Here is a 27,496-nt window from a genome sequence, read left to right on the forward strand (position 1 = left end):
ACAGGATACCGAAAATAAGGAAAAGTAAAATAAAGGGTTTCATTAGTTACAATAGCCCTAATAAACCTGTTACTTACTTCATTATAGTTTGAATGTATTGTACTTTTAAATGTCATTAAAGGAGAAACAGGAGATTTCATAATAAAAAACTGTCTTGTTATTACCACATTACCTCTAATATACAGAGATGTACTATCTGTCCTGTTATAAATACCTTACTTCTATTATATACCAAACAATATAGAATTTTAACTGTCTGTCCTGTTATAAACACCTTCTACTACATACCTAACAATGTATTGCATGTATCCAATGCTATATATTACTTGACTGGTTGTAAATAAAAAACAAAGGTGTAGTCATGACATATATACACCAGAACTACATAAAGTATATTCACATTATGAGTTAATGAATGAAGGTGTAATCTAATATCATGAACATACCACTTGTAGGTTCCTGTGAGTATCAAAGATCCAGGTAATGGGCTTGTTCTGTTGTTTTGGATAAGACTGTTTTTCATTGTGCTTGTTTTTATGGTTATCACAGAAACTGCCTGCAGAACCAGTAGGAGACAACAGAGTTTCTAAACCAACAATAGAGTTCACATTTCGGGCTCCACTGCTTGGGCACGGTGAAACAGATTTGTCCTCTGCCACAACCATGTTCACTTGTACAGAATGTGAAGTGTGAGCTTTGTCTTCGTTGTTTTCACTCTCTGAGAAAGGGACTGACAAAACTGGAGTAAAATTAATATCATAAAACCTCTCGGTTATTTGTTCACTGTCTAACAAGTGATCAGACTGATGTTTTTTCACAGACTGACCATATTCTATAGCACTAGTAGGTAATGACCTTAACGTTGGAGCTGGTAATTGACTTTCCATAACTTTTCCATGTAATAAACTAGCTGTTTGAAAAGAAAGTTTTGGAGATAATGGAGGAGGATCTGACGATGGTAATTTGTCCTCATTATACAATTTTTCCTTTGGATATGGTGTTAAATTTTTAGGAGGTTCTTGAGCATCTGATGCAGTGTTTCCACACATATCTAATCCATTAATATAATACTGACTTGAGTTTCCACTGGGTGGCTCAAGCAGTTGTTTTGTAGATCTGTCTGGAGAGGAAGAGTTCATGCTAAAAAAAGATGATAGTCGAGAAGAGTTGTGAGATAGGGACGAGTGAACACTGACTGGTCTATCACTACCATTAGATGGACATAAAGAATTTACAGAAGAGCATGACTGGTAGTATTCCACAACATTTACTGGTGTTGGATTTGTCCTTTCAGCTACTAAACCACAACTGTCTAGCCTGTTTTGCTGATTTCCAATGGATGACTCTGCACTTGCCCAGCTGCCACTACTACCAGGAGATAAAAACTCTTTTGGAAAAGCAAAAGGTTGGCTAGCTGCTCCAGCTGGATTGTACCACTGAAGCTTTTGATCTGGGTGTGCTGGTATGACTTGTGACACATGTTGGTAAGTTTCTGAACAACTTAACTGAGGTTTAGTTTCAAAAGTGGGACTGTTTCCTGGAAATGCAATATAATATTAATTACATCTTTATTTTGTAAGATGTTCTACAGTGAACAGTTTAGTAAAAATTGCTATATTGATTCATCTAAAGTTGTAAATAACCTGAAACTCCATTACTTTTCATTTGACCAGGATAAACACCTTTCTGCAGTTTGTTAAAGCTATGAAAGAGTAACAAACTGCTTCCACTACTAAACATTTCTGTAACAAACAAAACTGAATTTACCCTCAAGGTTTAAAATAAATATATAACAAATTAAAGAATTACATCTTTTAAACTAAACTATTATTAAGAATGGAACAGTAAGAAAAGTTAACATTTTCTTTTAATACTTACCTCTGCTAGTACTTATAGATATCACCCACACTCCAGGTTTCCTTCCTTTGCTCACCTGAAATTTGGTAAGAATTTTTCTTGCTTGCTCCATTATTTTACACCTCACTCAGTTGCCCTTGGCTATACATGTGTTAACACACTCCTTACCTACATTAATACACCCTCTATCCTGGTACTGTATATAGGTACTTCTTTCAGATAAGATTATCGCTGTTTCGAGACTGACACCATTCTGGTCTCTAGCCCTGACTCTTAGTGGGGAAGAAGGGCAAGTGAATGTCAGCAGAGGTAAGTATTATTGGAAATACACTTTCAGTTTAGGAAAATGTTTTCAAAACATATTTACTTCTGCTGCTACTTATAGCTAGAATCCAAACTGAGAAGGTGAAGGGGCTGATGAGGGCAATATCCAAGCAGAAAGCATCTCAGCATCTACATAGATCATGGGTGTGTCAACAGAAGATTGACACCCTAGTGCACTACATTCAGAACAAATACATCCCTCATGTTGACCTCAATTCCTGTATAAATGATGGAATGGTACATAAGTTTTCATCACTATAGGCCAGTCCCTACAAGATAGCCAAGGTTCCACTACTTAGGGTTAGAATTAAGGGGCCTTATATCTCACATTGGTGACTAGGGCAATTGGACTGCAATGTTGTCTGTATGCGTGCACATATATATTTTAGTGAAAATGTACACATTTTGATAAAGTAAACAAAATCACAAGGATGAACTGCATTAAAAACAGCAAATTCAAATATCTGACTAATTATATTAGTTTATTATAACTTAAAAACAAGTTGAAACAAAAAAACACTTCACTATTTGAAAATATCCCAGGATATAAACTACTACAATTTGTCTTCTGTGCTATCAGTTAATGCTGTTCCATCATATTGGGGTCTGGAATACTAATTTCAAGAGGTTGGTTTTCAACTTACTTACTTACCCCCAAAGGATAGTACCTTATTTTATAATTTTTATTTCAATTAATTATTCTTCTTTAATTTGAAGAGCAGTCATCTTTCCACAACTGTCTGCTTGAGCACCCACATCTTGCTCTCCTAATTTGTATATCTACTGCTATTCATTTATTTCTTATCGAGACTGCCAAATTGAGGTTAAGACTAACATATGGTGTGTCCCCACTGCAATGTAGGTCCTACTTCCACAGTCACCTCCAAAACCTAGGGTATATTTTATAATCCCACATTATAGTTTATACCCTGGGATTTTTTCAATTAGTGCAACATTTTTTGTTTATTTTTGTTTCAGCCTTTTTTTTTTTTTTAAGTTATAACAAGCTAATATATATATATACACACACATATGAATGAATGAATCCCAACCTGTAGATATAGAGTAATGTGTTCTGAACCATCAAAATCATGACTAGAAAGTAAACAATACTGAAGTGGAGAAACATTCTCCTCCACCTGAAGAAGCTCAAAAGGCAAACTCCCAGGCTCAGAATGACAGGATCGTGTATGTCTTACTCGACCGGTCATCTGTTATATAATTATGAACATTCATTCTCACTTCCAAACCAAGTGGGCAAGTAGCTTTACACCTTTCCCTGGAATTATGGGAAGGAGATGGAATAAATTGTGCTCAATCTAGAGATTCAGGATGAGATGATTCTGTGTTCAGAATTATGAGGAAACAGTAGACCTCCTTCCATGAACAATATACTGAATTGACATTGATCAAAAAGAAGAGACATACACACCCCTACCAGATAACCAAGCAATGAATCTGGACTGGTATTTCAAACAGACTCCTGTGTAACCTATTGCTACTCCAACATATGGAAAAAACATCCCCTTCTTCAAACGTGAAGGAAATTGATTTGAATACTCTCAACAAATGTCTCTTTCCACCATCCCATGGATTAGAAACTGGGTATGATAAGAACTCCCTAGCTCCACTACTAGAATTTGAGGAGTCCTGAGGAACAGTGCAACTGGTTAACCAAGTTCCCTAAAGTTGTTTAAAGGAAAACCAACACCAATTTATTCAATCCAATGATTAGAAGAAATAGGCAGGGCCCACTTTAGCTTTACTTAGGATAGTTCATGAGTAGCAGTCCAGCATAATGTGATAACACCACATGATAAGCTCCTAGGTGTTCTTATGGAACATCTCATTTCTACAGAGCTTGTTGAAAGTGATAGCGAGTATAGTGAAAATGTGGTTGCTAGTGCAGAATTGTACTGACAAAAGCACACTTGCCAGGACAACACTCACCACAGAGTGGGACCCACTGAAGAAGGAAAAAAAAAAAAAAGAAAGAAAAAGGGGGGATGAGAGGAGTAAAAACATACTCACCCCTACTTAGAAACTACTAGATGTGGTCAAAATGGCCAAAGCAATAGTCAAAAGCCCTCAGAAGAAGAAACTGCCAGATCATGTAAATAATGTGAGAGAAAACATATTGGGAAAAGTCCACATACCAGCCTGTATAATGACCTCCAACAGGTAATTCAACAGGACAGCTAAAGACATACAACTGTAATGAATCTGATGAGTGGTGACTCATAGAATTTTCCTCACCTGTAGAGACAGACCAGAATAAGCAATACTGATCAATTTGTGAACCCACCACATTTGGGTAATATGGAATAAATTGTTGGAAACTGAAAGATCCCAATGAATAAAAAGTTGATTTCTAGCACCTCAAAAGTAGTTAGTGTGAGCCACATAACACCTCAGGGCCCTGATGGGACATCACAACAATCAGGATCCAAGACATTGTAGAGGTATAAGAAATAGCTCGCAAATAAATTGATGGGAAGGATTTATCCTCTTCCTTGGCTACCAGAGTTTCATAGGAAGAACCTATAATATAAGTAAAGTAAAAGTCCTATGCACATTCAGTGCATATAGCTCCAACCTACAACATCTACAGGCCAGTAGTAAGAAAAACTTCAAGGAAAGGTGATACATAGTACATGAAACTAAAGGCTCGAATAGATGTTGAGACAAAGCATGCAATAACACCTTGATATCTCAGTTAGAGATTTGAAAAGGCTTTTGAGGATGAAGAATGTGAGAGGATTTGAGAAGTCTGAATAGCACTGAGGATTCAAATAATTTCCAATGTTTAAAATATTAAAAAGTAGTTGATAAAGGAGCTTTATATAAGGTGATAGTAGGCAGAGTTAGACTTTTGTCAAAAAAATGAGATTATGGTTGGCTCATTTGAGTGAAGTAGGTTAAATTTTCTTGTGAAATACCACTGGTAATTAGCATGCCATTTCCATTGATAAATGGCCATTAGAGATATATGGAGAAACTCAGACAAATACAAGGCAAATTTAGAAGTCAATCTCCAATGCCATGCAAAGGACTACATGACTTCCATGCTATGGAATGATTTAGTGTAGAATATCAGATTGAGGTTACCTCAACAGAGATGGCTAAAGAGGAAATAGCAGAGGTACACATTCTTGAAGATACTGACAGCACTCAACAAAGAATAGATTAAACCACAGCAAGAATTCTGGGTAAGAGATGAACTGGGGAGAGGCATAGAGGTGTCACAATCCAGTTCAGTCTTGACTGAATGCATCTGTTGCCAAAGCCTGAGGATGAAGCATTGGGGACCAAAACATCTGTAAATGAGAGTTCCAATGAAGGGCAAATGCATTGATCATTTGAGTTCCAAACTCACAGCAAATCCACTGAAAAACCTTGCAATGTACATTCATTCAGTCTGGAAAATTTGATTGGGCCATGGCAGATGATCTGCTCACCCCTGTAATATGGCAAGTTAGGAAACTGATATCATGGGAGTAAGCCCATGGAGAATATCCAAAGTTCAAAAACAGAGATCTTGAGAATGCAAGATTTCTTGATGGTAAATGTAAGATACCACAATAAAATTGTCGGAATGAGTTATGACAGTTTTCCTTTCAATAGAGCCACTGCTTGTTAAACAGGAAGAAATTCTAAAATACTGATGAGGTAGGGACATTCTTCATCCATACATAAACCTTAAAAATTCCTGACCATTGATATATGCAACCAACCCCTGAACTGAAACATCTGTGAAGAGATGAATCTCGAGATAAGGGGAAGATATAAGAACACCTATTGTAGTGTTGCTAGGATCAAACCACCATTTGAAATCTAAGACATTGCTCCTGAATAGGGAGAATGGGTGACTGAGTGGATTGCAGTTGATGATCAATTGGTTGTGCAGTAACCACTGAAGAGATCGCATGTGTGCTCATCCCAAAGGAATTGAGATTCGAGGAACATGCAAAAGAGAGAGAACCATCTGTGCAGGAAGAGATGTAAAATCCTGAATGCCCATTCCATAGCATACAGCTAGATGGAAGTTGACTGATCCTGATTACATGTATATTAAAAAAGACACCCACACAGACAATGTATTGAGTCAGAATAAGAATAAATTCCTCAACTACAATAATAAAGCCAGCTTTGATAGCTTCTGAAAGGAGGATATAGGTGTGCCATTCTGCCAACTGATGAGATGGCGAGAAAAATAAGTCATCCACATAATGGTGTGTGCACAAGCTCAAAGAATGAAGGTGACAAGAAAAACCTCATATGACCCTGTAGAAGACACATGGTACAGATGCTTGGCCAAAGGGAACTGCAGATTCTGACCCTTGTGTATAAAACATGGATAATCGTAGGATGACTCTGCTATAGGAATGTGAAGATAGGCATTGGCAACATCAAATCTGGTCATCCAGAAGGTGATGCAAATGCCAATGTAGGTTGAGAAAGGACTCCAATATGAACCTGAGAGGGTTTAAGAATTGGTTGAGATGAGTAAAAATGATAATCAGATGCAAATCCCCCACTCTTCTTGAGGATGATGAATAAGTGGATCAAGTTTTGGGAAATCTAAATATACATACTGCTGGCAGTGGTAAGCCAAAGCATGCTGTTCTGAAAAATGTGGAAGACAAGGCATAGCTATCCCTTTACATATCTGACCAGTGAACCTCCCTACCTGAACAGCAACATTAGGCAAAGTAGTAAAAACTAAGTATTTGCCACCAAGGAAGAAGTAAACTCAAAAGCAACTGGAAAAAGCCTCAGGATCTGATAAATCCAACTGAATATCTAAATAAAAGGAGCAGAAGATGGCTGATTTAATATGACCTTGTGAGAAGCCCATCTAGTAAACAATGGCACTGTAAAAAATGAGTCTAAATTCTTTACTTCTCTCCAGAATGCCCAGAATCATGGACAGCCTAAACTGAGAGAATGTCCAGAACCATTAGAAAAAGCAGCCTTAGAATCCCCTGGATTGAATGTGTCTCATTCTCATAATAAATAGATCATAGACAGTCTAAACTGAGAGTGACCCCCCCTACACTCCTGAGAGGTACCAGATGACACAAGTGGAAAAGGAAGGTATAATTAACCTCTGTGCTGGAAACAGTAACACAGGAATTCATGCCTGAAAATGATGTGTAGAAATAAATGGAATTTTTTAAGATTTGATAAAATGTTATTGATCAGGTATCAACTAAGCAATATGAAAATTGCATCCAAATATGTTAACTATCATAGAGCTTCTTTACAGAAATCAATGTCTAAACACTACTGAGAAAAAATGATAACATTATTTGAATGAAGTGCTTACATACAGTACTAGGACAGAAAGCACATTGATGTAGATGGAGTGAGTCATGAGACAAATATCACCATGGGCAATTTAGTGGGGTATAAAAGAATGGAGCAAGCAAGACAAAAATCTGACCAATGCTTAGATGGGCAAAGGAAGAAAACCTGGGGTTGAGTAATAGTTATAAGTGTCAGTGAAGGCAAGTATAATTTGAAATTAATATTCTTTCAGTATGTGACTATCTTCTACAGTAGAAAATGTTCCTACTTAGGGTAAGGTATCACACAGAACTTAAGATGTCTTAATATATACCTTCATGAGAAGTTCTGTAGTTTGAGATAGGTGCCTGATATCTTCTGGTTTTCTCTAGTTGATCACTACCTGTGTGAGATCCTACGTCTGATGTACTGAAATGGGACAATGCTTCCTGCATGGACAATGGTGTGGTACAAGATGGAGTGGGTGAATGAGGATGAAATCCTGAACTGTGAGACTGAACAAAGGTAGGTGACTGTCTTTTTTGAGAATAACAGCTATCAGAAGAGTAAGGAGGTAAGTGCCAATGAGAATATGGTGGTCTTGTATGATGATGGAATGCAGTAAATGGTTGATAGCACACATCTAAAGGCAGGACATTTGACTGAGGAACATTCATCTGTGAATCCTGCAAACTACTTGCAGTATTTGGAAACCTTAAAGCTACTTCAGTAGGATAGCCTGAGTAAGTAAGAGGAGGACCCCTAACTACAGAAAATCCAGGTGGTTGATTTGACATGAGTTGTGGTAATCCAGGTCTTGTGGATGGACTTGATTGACCTTGGGGCCTGAGAAGAGAAATTTGTGATGAAAGTACAACTTGTGGCAATTTCTCATCAGTGACCTTATTTGAGTGAGGAAATCTTATTGTGGGTGGAGAAACTCTAATGGGCCTCTTTGGGATGATACTAGAAGACAGAGATTGTCTTGGGTTGTACTGCAAGGTTACATCATGGGGTTGCAGGGAACCTCTAGTGGATCCATGAGGTAAACTTGAACCAGATTGGTTCTGTGTCTCAGGGCTATATACTACATCTTCAAGCTCATTATAACTTGGATGTTGAAGATTCTGAAATGATTAAATTACACATTCATTTCAATGGGAAAATTAACAAAAACAAAAAGTGCTGTAACAATGTTTTGTGAGTTTTTGATTACACTGTTCACTTATGTTCACACAAAACTTAAGAATTCTGATAGTTCTGATCAACCAAATACAGGTTGGTTGACTACCTGAGAATAAGTGTGTGTATATAAACAAATTATTATATGATCTTTAACATTGTACATTCATCCTACATGTATATACTTTATGTTTGGTTACAACATCCACCTATAGCCAAGGTTATATTCCCATTTAATAGTGTATGACTTAAGATTAATTATACATAAATGAAAACTACTTGCTTTTTATTTTAAATATATTATAAATCTCATAAAAGAAAATATGCTCACAGGAACAGAAGATCTCAAATGCTGGTCTCTCTCATTAATTTGGTGATGCTGTTCTTCATTTTCAGATCCATTATCAATGTAGTCAAAAGCCTCAGAATTTTTATCCCACATAAGTGCAGATCCCTGTAATTGATCATGGAAAGATGGTACTTGGTAATTTGTAACTGTTGTCAGAATTCTTGATGTAAATGGATCTTCATGAGAAGATCTAGATACACAGGTACAAAGAGGTGCATGCAACTTGCCATGAGAAATTTCTCTTCCCACTTCACTCTCCCAATCACTAAAGTACCCATCATGTGGTGCAATATGAGGTTCCAGCTGTTCTCTATGCAAAAGGTACACTTCGTGATCACTGCTATAACCCTGTTCACAATCCACAGTTTCTTCTCTCTTGAACCATGTGGACGATACACTTCTATTCTTGAGGAAACCAGCACCATAAGAAACCTGCAGACTGGGTGAATCTGTGACTTCACAGTTACTATGTAGCTGGGTTACTCCTTGGGATGGAGAGGATTTATCAACACTGATACATGGTGAGTCTGATGACAGTGTACTGGACAAAGCATTTCCTTTGGATTCTAAACAGAAAATTTAGTGGTGATATCATTACAAAAAACAAAACAAAAGAAAAAAGAAAAGAAAATCAAATGGTTTTAGAAGTGAAATACAATTTTTTTTTACATATTTTTCTGTGGACAAGCTGGCAGAATGGCTTAGCTCCTCCCCTTTCCCAAGGAAAGTGAATTGTGAAGTTTGAATGAAATCAGATGTTTAAAATTTAATTATTGTTCAAAATTCAAATTTATATTCCATTTTCCAGTGTAAACAGCTATGCAATATTTGATTAAAATATATCATTCAGAACCTTGAGAAAGTGGATGAATATAAATGGATGGACAACATCATTGCTTAACTCACTGAACCTTTCATTTGGGAGTTTAAAAATGTCAAAACAATTAGCTAAACCTTATTTCACTGCCTCAAGATCTGTTACAAAAGAAGTACAATATTTATTCATGTAGAGAACTATCAGGCTTAACCATAAGTTCCCCTGACAACCCTAAATGGGTAGGAGAGGAGCAAAACAAAAACAGAACTTATTTACCATTAGATCAATATTAATAACATTATCATTAAAGGAAGAACAGCTTTACTAAACTTTTACATACAGAATTATAACAAAATTTATATCACAACATTGGTATTTCTTGTTGAATATTTTAATCATTTTTACCAAAAATGCTCATAAAGAGAAACTAATAAAAAAAGTACTTCAAATAAGATAAATTTTAAATCAAAATTAATTCACTTTTTAAAGTAACAATTTTTTTTTCACAGAATTATTTAAAGTAGCATATAAGTTACAGAGTCAAGCTGAGGACAAACCACAATTAGAGACTGAAGAAAATTTAAGAATTACTAAAATGAGGTCCAAACTTCAACATGTGGTGATAGGGCTTCTCTCTAAGTCTACGTTTTCTCCAACTTAAACATTGCAAATATGCAGGGTGAAAAATTAGATGAACAACAAAATAAAAAGCTAATAACCTGTGAGTAACTTTTCTCTTTAAGGTTTATTTCAAGTTCTTCTTAAACACTGATATACATACTTTTGGTTATCTGTTGTTTTAATGTCACTTATGAAAAACAAAAATAAATAAAATGCAAATACAGACTGCAATTGTTTAAGACTAACACAAAACAAAGACTCCTAAGGTTCAGTTGTAGTATTTCTGATGTATGCTATGTCCTCTAAATACCATTATTTATTCCACTCAAGAAACATTTCTTACCTCTTATAGGTAATGTTTTAACCACCAGAGGGAGATCTACAGATGTGTCTGTATCACTCTGAAAAGATTCATGATTAATGAATGGACAAAACATGAGATGAAAGATACACAGATCATTACATATAAGAATATTAAATCTTTAGAACCTTGAATCACTGAGTATAGCCTATACTTTAGTAAGATGTATAGTACAGAATAACATCACCTTGGAATTGACTGCACAGTTTGTGAGTAGACTGCTTTGTGTTATATAATCATGTTTTTCTTGTTGATACACTGACAATTTTATTACAACTTACAGCTTCTTGTGAGTGTAAAATTATTTTTGATCACATAACTCAAAACACAATGTTATTAGGTTAAATCATACAGCTTTAAATGTGTCACTGATCTTTATTGGGTATGTCTTATATCATAAAACATGTCACTAACCTCTATTAGGTTAAACCATAAAGCTTTAAAACATGTTACTAATCTTTGCCAGGTATGTCATATATCATAAAACATGCCACTAATCTCTATTAGGTTAAATCATATAGCTTTAAAATATAGCAATGTTCTTTGGAAAGTGTGTTCTCCTAACCTTACATCTAAAATTCCACATGTGTACAAGACAATAACACTTTCAACTTTTCCTCATAATTATACCAGAATAATGTGTTTAAGCTTGTAGTCATGTCAAACAAACTTCAACACACACACTTTTAATTCTGGTGTGACATACAAATATTTTCAAACGAGGTCACAGTAGTTTGATGGAAGATAATAAATGTTCATCTTTTGTATATTTAAAGAATATTTAGACCTAGTCTTTCATTAAATACAAAGAATTAGTTAATTACTACCAGATAAAATAAAGTATTTATTGATGACGATTATATTAAAAATGTAGCAATAAGTAGCACACTCAAGCAGTATTACCAAAACATGTAGGTTCCACGTTAAAAATGGAAGAAAAGAAAATGGGGAATAGTTAAATAAAAATTGGAGAGGTGTAGTCTACAATTTTCTATGTTCGTGATTACTCTTGTTAGTGAAAAAACCAAAATAAAATAACGACGAGAAACAGATAAAATACAACAAAACAAAAATAAAATCAGTAAAATTATGCAACACAAAACAAAAACACACCTTATCAAGTTTGTATAGCAGATGTTTTTCATTTAGATGAGGGGAGGGACTATGGTACTTAGGTTTTGTTACTTTTGCTTCCTTGACTTTAACTCTTGTTTCAGGCACTCCTGTCCTAACTATGAAGCTCTCAGGAAGATCACCATTTATCATATTTTCTTCCATTTCCTAGGCAACATGCTCTCCATTAAAGTTAACGTTACCTTCAGTTCATCATATCTACATATTTGTCAGATCACAGTAAATAGAAACATAGCTTGTATTGCAAATCTGGATTGTCTATAAATAGAGCTACACTAACAACATTTTGAAGTCATGTAAATCTAGGTTAAGTATCCATAAATAAGGTTTGGATCAACAGCATTTTGAAGATATAAATCTAGATCAAATGCCCATGTGGACTTTCAACAAGAAAAGAGAATTATTTAGTTTAAGATAAAACTAATATTCTATAGTGTGAAGAATTGTTTTGAACATTTTAAAACAAGAGGAGTGTGTGCTGTCAGTTTATTGTTGGCATTTATCACCAAAAAGTCACAAACACCTACTGTAGAGGAACCATCAGCTCATTCATATATAAAACCCTGACAATTGGCAAGCCAGCCAGGATTATACAGTTGTAAATGCTGGTAGAAGAAGACATGAACAACAGATACAAGTAAGTAGTGGTTGTGGTGATGAAAACAGTAGGGAGATTACAATCAACTATATGAACATTGGTGAATGGATAGAAAGAAGTGAGAATTATGGGTTAAAAGACAGTGAACTAGAAGAGTGTGTTAAACAACAACAGCAACAAGAACTACAGAGAGAGAGGGAGAAAAGTGGAAGAAAGGATGAAAATGAAAAAGGAGAAAGAGAGACTGGAAATAGAATAAGAATACAAAATGAGTTTACCAATTTCACTCAAAATAAAAATGAAGGACTCAAGAATGACAATGGAGTCAGTGCCAACCTACTCAAGTTGATGAACAGAAAGATGACATGGATGCTTTTTTTGAGAGATATGAAAGATTTGCTCAAAGTCAAAACTGGAACAAAGGTGACTAAGCAGTACGTTTCAGCTCAATTCTCACAGAAAAAGGTCTAAAATTATACTCAGGCATGACGTCAGATGACACCGTGGACTGTGACAAATTAAGGGTGGCATTGATAAAATGAAATTAGCTTGGAAAAAGATTTTGTCAGAAGTTCAGAGAATTGAAACCTGAAACTGAAGGAACTGTCTTCCAGTATGTGACACAGCTACAGTTTAATAGAGATAAAGAGAATAATTTGTCTTGTTAAAGAATGTTCTAAAGTAATTGAACCCATCTGTGTGGATTTGACAAAAAGGAGACAATTATTTAAGGTTCAGGACTCAAATGTGGTAGCTGATACGGTAATTTAAGTGAATTATTCACTTAAACCATACTATTATTATACCATACAATAATTATACTATTGTAATAAGTGCAGAGAAAAATAATGAATCTTGTCAACTGGATTATGAAGTAACTGAATCATCATGCATGAACTTTTGGCAAGAAATGAAAATTATTTAGTGTGAATGTTTTCTTACAACAAAGCTACATCGGGCTATCTGCTGTGTCCACCAAAGGGAATCAAACTCCTGATTTTAGCATTGTAAGTCCAAAATCTTACTGCTGTCCCACTGGGGGATGAATTATTTAATTTCAAATAAAACTGTGATATTGTGATATCCTATAATGTAAAGAAATTTTGTACATATGTTTGGCTTGTTTTGAATATATTATTTTAAAAGAAGTGGAGTGTGTGCTGTCTGTTTATTGTTGATATTTATTACCAATACATCACAGACACCTCAGCCCACTCACATTTAAAACCCTGACACAAAAACAAGATCAATCTCAAATGAACCATTTTAGTTAGTTTTAGTATTAGGCATTAAATATTTACATAGATGTCATTTCCACATATACATTAATCACAAAAAAAACCAACAACAATAAAGGTATGCTGAAAATTCTAGTGTTAGTAATAAAATTTCAAACACAGAATGCAAAACTTATAATTTGTAGTGAAATGTTAAGATGTAGATGATGTTGACACAGAAAATGTAATAAATTAACAACAAAATTGGTAGAAAATGAAATACTGAAACAAACACGTTTTGTGTTAAAAGTTAAGATGCTAACATTTAAAAAATAATACATCCAAACATTGAAAGGCAAACAAAAAACAAGCAAAATTGAATGAAAACATATATTCTGGAAACTGAAATACAAACTTATTTTAAAATCTTGGTCATTAACAAAGGATACACAAAATGTTGTTTTTTTAAAACATTAAATAAAAATTTCTTTTTTGAAACAAAATTAATTTCTAACTTGTTTTAATTAATGCAAGGCCATTAATACTGTTGAAAAATTAATCTTATAGGTTTTAGTTTCATCAAATATAAACACACAGTTTTAAATATTTTAAGGTCTTAACAACATCTAAGAAACATAACAGTTTTTTGCTAAATATTTAGTAGGACAAAAAGGAACCATCCAATGTTAATTTAAAACAAAGAGATTGGATGAAAACGTGGAATCACAGTTCAAATTGGTATGCAAATTCAGAGTTAGATATTTACAGGATAACATGGTAAACTTGCATGCTTGTAGGATTTAGGTGGATTCCCAGTGTATGTTTGTATAGCATTAGGGTTTAGTTAGATTCATGGTGTAAATTTGCACAGTCTTAGAATTTAGCTGGAGTCATGGTGTAAGTTTGCACAGTCTTAGGATTAAGCTGAATTCATAGTGTACATTCAATTGTGTCTTAGGCCTTAGCTGGATTTACAGTGCAAGTTTAAATATATCTTAGGAGTTAACTGGATTTTCAGTGTATGTTTACACATCTTAGAACTTAGCTAAATTCACAATGTAAGTTTGAACATATCTTAGGAGTTAGCTGGATTTCAGTGTATGTTTGCAGGTGATTTAGGAGAAAATTGGATTCATAGAGCAACTTTCCACATACTTTACAAGTTAGTTGGACTTACAATTTAAACTTGGATGTGTCTTAGGAGTTTGTTGAATTCACAAAGTAAGCGTGCATATTTTAGGGTTAGCTGGATTCATAAAGCAAGTCTGCATGTGTCTTAAGAGTTAGCTAGATGTACAGTGTAAAGATCACAAGTTGTAAGATTTTCTGGATTCACTGTGCAAGTTTGCATGAGTCTTAAGAGTTAGCTGGATTCATGGTGAAGTTTTCTCATATTTCAGGAGTTAGTTGGGTTCCCAGCACAAGTTTGCACATTTTAGAACTTGGTTAGATTCACAATGTAAATTTGTACGTTTTAGGATTTGGCTGGTTTAATAATATAAGTTAGTATAAATTCTTTATCCAGGTTGTGTAGTGATATCACCTGAGGACCTGATATGTAATATGACACTTCCTACCCAGATGTGCTTCAACAGAAACCACCATGTTCAGTAATTGAAATAAAAAAGAGTTGTCATTACATAAAAACCTAATAGACTTCTTCTTTCAATGAAATTATTCAAAACTACATAAATTTAGAGCATATATAATACAGTACAATTTGTTGAATGTAATAGTACGGTTGACTGGTCATGTTTTCTTACTGAATTTATTTGAAAGATTGGAGAAATTAAAACCTAAATGTAGAAGAGTTGGGAGAAAAACATCAAGTAAGCCTTGTTTTGATATTAATTATTTATAGATGACTCTCACTCACTTTGTTTAGAATTTCTGATCCTTCTTTCCCATTTTCTTTGAGTTTCAAAGCATAGTTCCAAACATGTTTAGCATGGGCTTTCAATTCCTTAGGATAAGGTGTAGGGGCTCGCACTAATTTACCCTTTGGTGACACACAAGAATATAACCAATGAATTCAGTGAAAAACAAATCAAAAGTACTAGAATTCTGAGATCATGAATACTTAGAGATACATGAAAAATCTAAAGTTTATGCAATCTTGCTACTGTTTCTTTGTTAAACTTTATCATTAAAATTTCCTCCTCATGCAGAGAGAAACATTTTTGGCAAATTCTACCAGTCTTCTAAATACCAAAGTTCATAGACAAAATTTCAACCACAGGTAGATTGAAATACAACAAGGAAAACACATCTACAGAAGTCAAATCATTGATGAACTAATACACAAAGTAGGAGTTATCCTTCAAATGAAGAATCTATTTTTACTTTACAAATTTTATAGTCACTAACATTACTTATTGTCCAAGCATCACAGAATATCAGATGGGTTGAAGAAATGCTACAGAGGCATCTAACACACACGAAAATGGGCTTGATGGCATTAGATGAGCATTGAAGAGATGATGGTAGGTGTGAAAAGGAATTAACACTACTTCAAAAGCATTTAAGACATAGCAGAAAGAGATCAGAAGAAACTAGACAGATGTACATTGAAAAAATACTGGTAGGTGTGTCTGGGTTTGAAGACATTAGATGTGCATTTAAGAGATGGTGATAGGTGTGAAAAGGAATTCACACTACTTCAAAAGCATTTAAGACATAGAAGAAAGAGATCAGGGAAAACTAGATGTGCATTGAATAAATACTGATGGGTATGAAACAAAAAAAAAAAAAAAAATCACGCCATCAGAAAAGCATCTAAGACATAGCATAAAGAGGTTAGGAAATCAGATGTACCCTGAAGAAACACTGGTGGATGTGAAAAAGAATTCATACCATTAGAAAGACATCTACAACATAGCAAAAGGACTTTAGGGAACTGGGTATAAATGAAGAAATGATGGCAGATGGAAAGAAAAATCCACACCACTGTTAAAGCATCAAACATATAGTGGAATGAGTTTTGACAAGCTGGATTATTGATAACATATGTGTTCAATCTATGATACATGTTATTTCTCTTCCAGTAACCTTATTAATAAAATTATCAAAATTCTGAGCAACAAGTAAAAATTTTAAAAGAACCGAACAACAAGTGTAAAAAATACAGTCAAAGATTTTATGAAAAGAACCACCACATTAAACTGGCATTGCTGTTCTGAGCCACTGGTAATTTTAATACCTTTCTTTTTAGAAGATAAACCACAAAGAGATTAGTGTTTTCACACACTTACTATACATGATGTGGGAAGATTTAATTTTCATCAATAAACTAACTAATTAAAACATTTTATATTCATGTTTGGTTTTAGACCTATGCAAAAAATTCATTATTCTTGCAATGAACATTTTTTTTTTTTTTTACAAAGGTGATTAATCATTAATAAGAGAATTAGTAATAAACTTAATCAACACAACTAATAACACGTGTTAAATTTTACAGTAAAGTATAATAATTACTCGTGTTATTTTTCAGTACATTTCTGACATGCTGTGTGAAATGTTATGTCTGTACAATTTTCTAATCAAAGAAGAAAAAAAGCAGTTATCTTCAGACATTGTTTATGTTAATCCCTTCGAGACAGGCTCAGAATAATATTGAGGAGTTCATACACACATTTGCACAGGTTAAATATTTATAGTATAACTTTTTATACAGTATTTATATATTTCACAAAATTTGGTAAACTCATTGTAAAGACTGCAAATGTTTTGTATATAAAAATCCAGATTTTCCAGTAAAGATTTCTTTGTGAAAATACTGAGTCTTTACTGGTTTGAGTGCGATTTTCATGTTATGATTAAAAATCTTAAGTATTATTTGTGTAATCTCTAAAACCTCTTAAATACATTCCAAACATTTGTTTTCAGTTAGACTATATTTTGTCTGTTATTTTCTTTACCCTGAGGTCTGTAAATTTGACTGACATCATAACCACTATTACAAAAGTAGGAAATAAGTTTATATTTTTATCAAATATCTACTAAAGAACACAAATGTTCAGACTAAATACCTTATGTCTCATAATATTATACATTTATACATACATTTATTGTTTTTATTATATTGATTTTGTATTTGTGCCTGGCTAATATTACAGAATTTGCACTGACGTGGTGCATGTGCACCCATGTTACTGTATCCAATAACATAAAACTGAATTTTAGTACTTAGAAAGTGACCTTGTCTTGGTTGCATTTTAATGGACTAGTAATATTTTGTAATATACAGTCAAATTTCAATTATTATATATTATATATGTGTGCATATTATTATCATTTACAAACAAGTTGTTAAGTTTATTTTTCTTAAAGCATAGAACAATAAATAAAGTAAACAATTATCTCTTCTAGCTTTCACCTTCAAACTCGATCGCAAAGCCTTTTAAAATTTTGCAGATGGAAAATGCAAATTGAAATATTTTTTTAGGTATATATATATATATATAAATACACAGCCAAAATACTGTGTATACATAAATTATTATATTTATACCACAGACTTCTACAACTTACCTCTTTGAAATATTGGTTATAAAGAATAAGGCTGCCTTCTAACAGATTAAAATGGCTGAGAGAAACAACTAAGAGACATTCTAATCTGTTGATTGGTTATTCATATCATACATTGAAATAAGTGTATATAAGGGACTATTTCCAAAAATAGAAATAGATAAGCTGAACCACTGTGTTTGATTCAGTACACAAGCCATATCCGAGTAAAATAAAAAGATACGAGGTCCTTATTTTATATTCTAGCTTGATAATATCAGTAATTTAAGTTCCTAATTTTTACTAAACTACAGACTTAGTATTTTGACATCACAAACATCTAATTTTAAACAATACTGCATTCAACACACCATGTGACTCATTAAAACTTATATTTAGATGTGTTCTTTTAATATTTACTTTTAAATTAAGAAATTAACTAATGTATAATACTAAAGTTTGAATTGTAATCTACAATTTGATTCTAAATTCATTTACATAAACTTATAAAATAGTAGTTCCATAAAATTTTGAATGCAAGTCAATAAATGAGATGATATAGCCTTTGATGTGTAACCCTTTGTGATAAGTTTAAAAAGTACTGTGGTCAAAATACTTGAAGCAAATGACATATAAATTATTGTTTTGTATTTGGGGAGAAAATCCTTCAAAACCAAAAGGAGGATTTTTAAATTTATGGTAATTTTACCATTACATCTTTCACTAAAATATTGTTTCTTTATCAATTCATTCCACTGGTGTTATTATTGAATGAAATAAATGAAGTCACAGATTTTGTTTTTTTCACTTCAGCAAAACAAAAGGTGCACAGTGTTGTATAGCATGCAATACTGGTTTTACTGATATCAAAGTGTTAGATGATTAAAGTAACAGAAACTTGTAGCAAAGGTTGCACTAAAAAAAAACTGCCAGTAGGTATTCTGTTTAACCAATCTTTTGCTGCAAGCAGGTTAAAGAGTACATGTCATGACCTTTTGAGAGTTATTTTCAACTTTTTTTAAACTGTTACTTATGTCAATGGAAACATAAGAATTCAGTTTCTAATTGAAATTTTATTATGTTTTTATTTTTTTAATATAAAAGGAAATATAAAGAAAATAATACCAGATATCAATTTTCCCTTGTCACGTAGCAACAATTGTTTTATTGTTTTATTTACGCCTATCATACAATGTAGTTAACAAATTAGAAACTCAAATTTGAGATACAAAAAAACTATAACATAAAATAAGAACCTCTCACATCAATGATTTTGTGTGATATCAATATATTTAGTCAATCTAGTGGAAAGAGCCACAAATCCATTCAGCATTTACTACCAAGAGAAAGAACAGTTTCCTGTGTACGTAAGTTTGAAAGTGATTTGTAAATAGCTTGAAGGAGAAAGTCAATTTCACAGAAACTGTTGAAGTGTGGTGATTAGGTCATTGCTCTGAATATGAGATATTTTTAAAGTCATATACAGATTGTTTAAAAATCATGATGAATTACAAGTGTTTTGTGTGCACTAACAGAGTAAGTTGATCATTAATTTGCTTTCTCAAATGTATGTTTGATGCCTACAAAAATTAATCTCTCTTCACCATCCCAACTCAGATGAATAAACAAGATTTAGCACGCATGATGCATGAGCACAAAATCTCCTAACCCTCAAAATCTTTGTTTCCTGAAGTATTTTTTAAATTTATTCTTCTACATTCTAATAAAAAAAAATTTAAGCATTTGTGAATAAATAATATTTATTGGTTGATGAATAAGTCTGCTAAAAGGGAAGTAGGATTTTATTACTGTATGTACAGTTATCTTTGTATGTTTGCACAGTATACCATTAAATGGCAAATATCCCATAAGGATCACCAATATTCAGACACTTTCAATCTTTTGGAATCAGTTCCAAAATGTATTCTGTAATAAAAGTTCCACATATTCAAAGTGTAATTTTATTATACTGGGGAATTGTTGTTGTAAACACTGTAAAATACACAAGCTAATAATTTCTAGATCCTATTCTCGAAGCAGGAGCCAAGTCAGCTCATTTCTTTCCTGCTCTTGAGAGTATCATGTTATGATGTCACATAAACAGTCTAATGACACATGATTTGTTGCTTTATATAAATCAGATTTTTACTTCAGTTATTGACAGTAAAATAAACATAGAAAATAAATGTGAAATGTTTAGCAGTTCAATCTCTCAAGAGATGTAATAAAAAAAAGACGACACAGCTACTCATTTTATTTCTGATTTTATAACTTTGATGATTTGTCTACTGGATGAAAAATTAAATATACTGTTAAGGTAGAAGTAATAAAAGATAAAATATAAGTGTTTTACTGTAAAAAAACAAAATATTTTAGATTTATTTAAGAGGTAACAAATTAAATTTGAGATTTTTGAGACAAAGAGAAGTATTTTTAATCTTAGTTTAAAATTCACTTTGCAGATGAATTAGTCAAAAAAGAAAGAAAGAAAGAATCAATATATTCACAGACAAGCATCATGTAAAAAATACTTCATTAAAACCAACTGCTTTCTCATGTACAAACATGTAATAATTACTAAAATTCTACCAAATTTAATAACGATATACAAACTGTATTAAAAGTTGTAATAACGAAACTATATTAAGTACAAATTGGTTATCAGGTCAATCAATTTGATCAACCCCATGTTGACAGAGTTAAGGTATCACATGATTGTGGGAATCTACACCCTTGTACAAATTAATTGAAACAAGACGGAAAATTACAATTTTTTCAATTTTTGGCGTTTTATTTCTGTGAATCCAAAAATTACTCACAATGATATAACCGCCTTTATTTTTCAGAAGATCATTAATTCGCTTTGGCATCGAGTCCACGAGTTGACTGCAATCTTTACTAATTTTTGGATCGCGGTACCACACCTCAATTATGGCCTCAATTAGCTTATCTTCCGTAGTACAGTCATTTCCCCGAAGTATTTCTTTACAAATCGCACAAAAGTTTCAAAAGGATTTAAGTACAGAGAGTTTCCAGGCCAGTCCAGCACCTTTATTTGCGTTATAGTCATAAAATTCTTCACAAGTTTTGATGTGTGGCACGGAGCCAGATCTTGCTCAAAAATGACAGATCCATCTGGAAATCCCTGTTTCAATTCTGGAACGACTCTTCTCTGCAAAACTTCGAAGTACTGTGGTTCTCGCATCATACCTTCTACGATATGTAAGCCTCTGACACCATAGTAGCTGAAAAAGCCCCAAAAATCTTCTTCAAGGGATGTTTTACAAACTGATTGATGTGAGATTTTCTAAGTTTCTCACCTGGAGATCTGCAAACATGAAGACTTTTTTAACCCTGTACGAAGTAATGAGTCTCGTCACTGAATAACACATTCCTCCATTGTTCTTGCATCCAGTTCTTGTATTTCAGACTCTATTTATATCGTTTTTTCTTCATTTAGTTGGTAAGAAGTTGTTTTTTGACTGGTCTCCTTGCCCTTCTAATTCAATTTCGAACGACGTAATATTCCTCAAAATTTCGTCATATATCCCAGAAATCGATTGACCGTACTGCAAAACACAGCTAATGACGCCATATGTGTAAAACAATGACTATTAAAGGAAATCAGCGAGTCCAGCGAGCCTACACCGGCTGAAAATATTGTAAAATGACCAGTTGTTTTAATTAATTTGCATAAGGGTGTAGCCATAGAAGTATAAATGTTTAAACTACTGTTATCTTTGTGTTTAAGGTGTCATTTCATTCCATAAAAAATTATCAAATAACTGCAAAAGTAAAAATCACCTAATCTGAATGTAAAGGCTGTGGTATAACATGAAAATAAAAATCAGAATAGTCGGTATCTCTGTAGAATTAAACAAAATATTTCAGTTTTCAAAACAAAGGAAATATAAAACGAAAGACCAGTTACTTGAACTTACAGGTTCTTCCACTGCTATATCCGAGGAAAATTTAATTTGTTGTCTCGTCTCTTCATCGATGTCAAAAACATCTTTACCACAGCCACGATCTAATAAGAAACAAAACAATCAACTCTCATAGAACAAATAAACTAGTGATCCATATTCCAGTAAATTAATAAACCTTAATGAGAAATAAAATTCTATTTCGTAAATTTTTTTTCTGTATTTCAGAATATTTTCTTTCCAATATGAATAACCAAATATTGAAGTATTAATATTTATGGACAACCTGAACCAGTTGTTCCATCTATCCCTGTGCCACTCTCTGTCTGTACAAGTACCAAAAAAAACCCCCAAATAATTCTAATTTTTAAACATCAGCTGTTAAGTTTTATTGTAGAAAGTTAGAAGCAGAAAACACTTCTGTAACAAGCTAGGACTTAACATAGTTACTCTCAATATCAGTATTTATATTTATTTATATTCTGGCTTCTAAAAAAATTAAATACTTTTTACAAGAAAAATTTAGGTAGCACATTTTTATAATGCGTAAAAGTTTAAAACTCAAATATCTCATTGGAAATTTGTTTTTTTAATTGAATAATTATGGCCATAAATCCAAAATTTAATTACAATGTTTTTTTACTATTATACCAATTAGTAGATAATCATCCATATTTTAATAGCATGCAAGATTTAAGTCAATTTTATAAGTCAAAGTTTTAAAAAGTCTTGAATTTACCCTAGTGTAAATAATGTGGCATTTTTTTTTTCATCCCTACTGCACTAATTTATTCACCACCCCTCCACATGAAACTTAAATTTCTGACTATAAAATCATCATTATTCAGACAAATCATAGTTTTATAGCTTTCAATCTTGTTTGGTTAGAGAGCCACAAAATAGAAAATCAACCTCTCTTGCCACACCTACCTGTTGCATTCTCTCTTTCATGATTTGTCAAGTTTTTTTCTTTTGTTTAAGAATATATTATTTATAACCAAAAGAATAACAAGATTTTCATCTACTATGTGACATATTATATTACATTGTTTTCTGTGGAGATAATTGTAAATTTCTCATTTAGTACAAATTTTGTTTCCACAGGAAACACATCAACTAGCTAGGATGAATGTTTAACTTGTTTTATCTCATAGTTAGAGAGCCAGAAAATTTTTTATAGCTATGGACATTGTGTGCTTTTTTGCTTGTTATTATTCTATATTCTCTGGTACATTATTGAATTAGATAAAAAAACCTTTTAGTGCACAACTACAATTAGTATTAAAAAATAGGGTTAAGTGTCATTGACAATTAACAACACGAGAGACCAAGGTAAGTATTTTGTTTTGTTTCTTGTTTCTCACGTGTATGGTTTTACTGTTATTATAAAGGTTACTAAAATGTAAAAATAGGAATCTCTTGTGGTTAACGTAGATCAGGTAAAAATAAACAGTAATAATGTTCATGATGCACATAAGTGAACTGTTTGGTGTAGTTCACAAGTGACGTATACGAGTTCCACATTCCCCTAATGAGTTACAACTTATAATGGTGCAAACAGTAATTAAACATGGTTCAAATGGAAATAAAACAATAACATCTTAGTATAAATAGTTTTATACTGTCACAAGTTTAAATGCACTGAGAATAAACAAATATAATTTTATGTTACAATTTGAAGTCATTCTGGAAAGAAACTGACAAACCTTACATAGAGTTAGAGAAAATAACTGATAAAATGTAAAATTTTACTAAAAACAACAGTTTGAAATGTATTTATGAGGTTTTAGAGATTACACAAATGAAATTAGTGATCTTTAACATAAAAGTATTTTTAATCTTAATATGAAAGTCACTTTTGTATCTCAGGACGACTGGTATGGGTATTAACACTTTTACTAATAAAACAGCAACATTTCAACCTGAAGATGACCTAGGAAGGTCGAAACATTGTTCTCTGCTTTATTAGTAATTTTATTAATACCCATACTAGCCATTCTGTAAAAAATTGTTACTTAAAGTTGGTTACCCATTATCAAGAAAGTCCATTTGCACTCAGACTAGTAAAAAAGACTTGACATATTTATGGACATATCTTGTTTTAGTTCATTAATAAATACTTCATCAGTAATATTTTACCTTTTTTCAAAATCTTGAAAATAAATTTTTAATGTAACTCAAATAGCCATCTTAGAATGCATAAATATTATTAAGTAAATCTTCTAGGTACATATTATACCTCTTGTCTCTTCCAGTGGAACTTGTGGGAGTAAGAAACAGGTGAGAATATGTTGTTTTGTATCAGGATCAATGTCTGATAGCAGAGGAACCAAAGGTTTTGTCTGTGAAGAGAGAAAGGACACTGTATGCTTTAGTACATTTCTGGTCAAATAATTAAAATATTTGGCCATTGACTAGTAATTCATTTGGTTATATGACCCTTGTATCATTAGTTCATCCATTGTCATAGTCACAGGTATATCCTCTCTAGAGCACTATGCTGAATTTGACCAAACATTTCCAAGTTTCATATTCGTACAAAATATTGAAGTACTTGTCTTTTTTGTTATATATCTAAACATAAACCTGGCAGTGAAAGAATTGTTTACCTATAACAGTGTCAGTTAAAAAATGCATCATCCTGTAATTACAACTTATGGGAGCTTTCTGTGGTCGACTCTTCCAGCTCAGAGCTTGAACAAAAGTCACACTATGTTTAAAATAGTTGCTAGTTAGAGTTCTTACTTAGAGATGGTCCTCACTATTCAAGAATTATAAAAAAATGTTTAAATAGTAATGTACCAAGACTGACCAACCAGGTGGTTCAGAGGGAACCATGGTTTTATTTCATGTTGTTCACCGATATTAGAGTCAACTAAAATACACATCCAGACTCCACTGCTCAACTTAGTTTCCAATATGTATGATGTATTTCTATAAGAATGATAATTCCAGGAAAGTGAACATCAGATGTAATGTTACAGATTTGACAGTGAACATCTGGTTTATGGGTACTGATATTTACCAGTTGAGTTGTCATATCTAATTCATGTATAATATCTCCTTACGTAGGTTGTCTACTTTTTAAATTTTTTTCTCTACTCTCAGAGTCATCTCAATGTTCTTTTGTGCTGCCCTCTGTCATCTTGTTTTGGCTCCCCTCCTCCTTTGTTTGAGCCATCTTTATTAGTGTTTATGAACAGCCTGATTTACCCCCATCTCTGATGCTAGTTTGTGCATCAAGCCATCTTTACTACTGGCTTGTGGCCAGCCTGACTTAACCATCTTTGATGTTGTTTGAGCATTAAGCCATTTTTGTTATACCTGTGTGTGAATAAAAATTACATGTTAAGAGCTTGATAAAAGCATAATGTTACAACTGATGTTACTTGTAGTTGTCATTTTGTAAATGTATTGCATATATCTTGGGTGGACATATGACACAAATAAAAGTGAACAAAAACTGCTTTACTAACACAGTCACTGAACAGCCACAATTTTCTTACACCAACTATTTTTAAAACTTTGCTTTTTCAGAATTTTCACACAAAACTTCATAAAAGGACTATCAGTTCACAGCTGACCCTAAATTTAAACTGAAAGACTAAAGGAAAGCAGCTAGTCATGTTATTACACAGTTTAAAGAAAAGTGTCATTCCTTCAGAATTGGAAATGGTTATTTCACAAAATGCAGATAACGTTTGGCTGTTTCAGAATTTTCACGCAAGTTCACACAAATGGATATTTGCATATAACCTTCAACAATTTTGAGATGACAGACAGACAGAAGACAGCTGCTCAATACCATCCACTGTTAACTATTGTCTGCCCCAGTAGTAGGATTTGATTATTACACTCATAGTTCCAAACAATAAAGCACGTTTTTGCAGCAATAAGCCAAAAGCTAAGGGTTCTTTAATTCACAGTCCATCATAAACAAGAAGTTCTGGGAGTCATAGTCCAGACATACTAAGCATTACTTTATACACATGGGAAGGAAAACCCTGTTATTTTCTGAACACTCCTTTTACAACTAATCAATCACCATAAGTAAAATAAACATGTTTACCTGATTCTCAGACAACTCATTGTATAACTAATAAAGTCATAAGTAAAATAACATTACCTGATTCTCACACAACCCTTTGTATAACTAATAGTCATAAGTAAAATAACATAACCTAATTCTCAGACAACCCCTTGTATAACTAATACAGTCATAAGTAAAATAACATTACCTGATTCTCAGACAACCAGAGTGCTTGCAGCTGTGGAAGTTTAGCAATGCTGAAAGGAAGAAACTGAAGCATATTGCCCGTAAGACTCAACACTTTCAGAGAGGAGAGGTATCCCAACTCATCAGGAATGCAAGTTAGTTGGTTGTCTCTCAGAGATAAAATACTCAGCTTTAAACAGCTTCCCATCTGCCATAAATATGTAAGTCAATAATAAATAGTTATATAACCATGCACAAAACAAGGACATTCTTTTGATATTATAACCACTTGCTTTTTTTTTTGAAAATTATTATCTGTAATGACAAAAAACCTTTTTACTACACCATGTTTCTTCTACTTTGTATTACTTTTGTGAGACAATCCTATATTCTAGTTTTAATTTCACCATGTTTCTTCTACTTTGTATTACTTTGTGAGACAATCCTATATTCTAGTTTTAATTTCACCATGTTTCTTCTACTTTGTATTACTTTTGTGAGACAATCCTATATTCTAGTTTTAATTTCACCATGTTTCTTCTACTTTGTATTACTTTTGTGAGACAATCCTATATTCTAGTTTTAATTTCACCATGTTTCTTCTACTTTGTATTACTTTGTGAGACAATCCTATATTCTAGTTTTAATTTCACCATGTTTCTTCTACTTTGTATTACTTTTGTGAGACAATCCTATATTCTAGTTTTAATTTCACCATGTTTCTTCTACTTTGTATTACTTTTGTGAGACAATCCTATATTCTAGTTTTAATTTCACCATGTTTCTTCTACTTTGTATTACTTTTGTGAGACAATCCTATATTCTAGTTTTAATTTCACCATGTTTCTTCTACTTTGTATTACTTTGTGAGACAATCCTATATTCTAGTTTTAATTTCACCATGTTTCTTCTACTTTGTATTACTTTGTGAGACAATCCTATATTCTAGTTTTAATTTCACCATGTTTCTTCTACTTTGTATTACTTTGTGAGACAATCCTATATTCTAGTTTTAATTTCACCATGTTTCTTCTACTTTGTATTACTTTGTGAGACAATCCTATATTCTAGTTTTAATTTCACCATGTTTCTTCTA

General features: G+C 32.7%; 1 protein-coding gene across 6 annotated transcripts in view; it reads right to left on the reverse strand.

Moving 5' to 3' along the window:
• Nucleotides 1-27,496, reverse strand: part of LOC143240769 (uncharacterized) — an 80,856-nt gene that overhangs the window by 9,013 nt on the left and 44,347 nt on the right. For 3 of the 6 annotated variants that reach the window (XM_076483771.1, XM_076483769.1, XM_076483770.1), the window contains exons 11-19: nucleotides 26,423-26,608; nucleotides 24,424-24,526; nucleotides 22,200-22,288; nucleotides 15,626-15,748; nucleotides 11,914-12,081; nucleotides 10,783-10,840; nucleotides 8,984-9,567; nucleotides 7,805-8,597; nucleotides 447-1,537 (exon numbers count right to left, since the gene is read on the reverse strand). In XM_076483771.1, coding sequence (XP_076339886.1) covers nucleotides 447-1,537; nucleotides 7,805-8,597; nucleotides 8,984-9,567; nucleotides 10,783-10,840; nucleotides 11,914-12,081; nucleotides 15,626-15,748; nucleotides 22,200-22,288; nucleotides 24,424-24,526; nucleotides 26,423-26,608 — 3,195 coding nt within the window. The remainder of the gene's footprint in view (nucleotides 1-446; nucleotides 1,538-7,804; nucleotides 8,598-8,983; nucleotides 9,568-10,782; nucleotides 10,841-11,913; nucleotides 12,082-15,625; nucleotides 15,749-22,199; nucleotides 22,289-24,423; nucleotides 24,527-26,422; nucleotides 26,609-27,496) is intronic. The other 3 variants (XM_076483772.1, XM_076483773.1, XM_076483774.1) reach the window with 2 other exon arrangements.

Source organism: Tachypleus tridentatus, chromosome 13 (genome assembly GCF_004210375.1).
Source record: "Tachypleus tridentatus isolate NWPU-2018 chromosome 13, ASM421037v1, whole genome shotgun sequence".
NCBI lineage: Eukaryota > Metazoa > Arthropoda > Merostomata > Xiphosura > Limulidae > Tachypleus > Tachypleus tridentatus.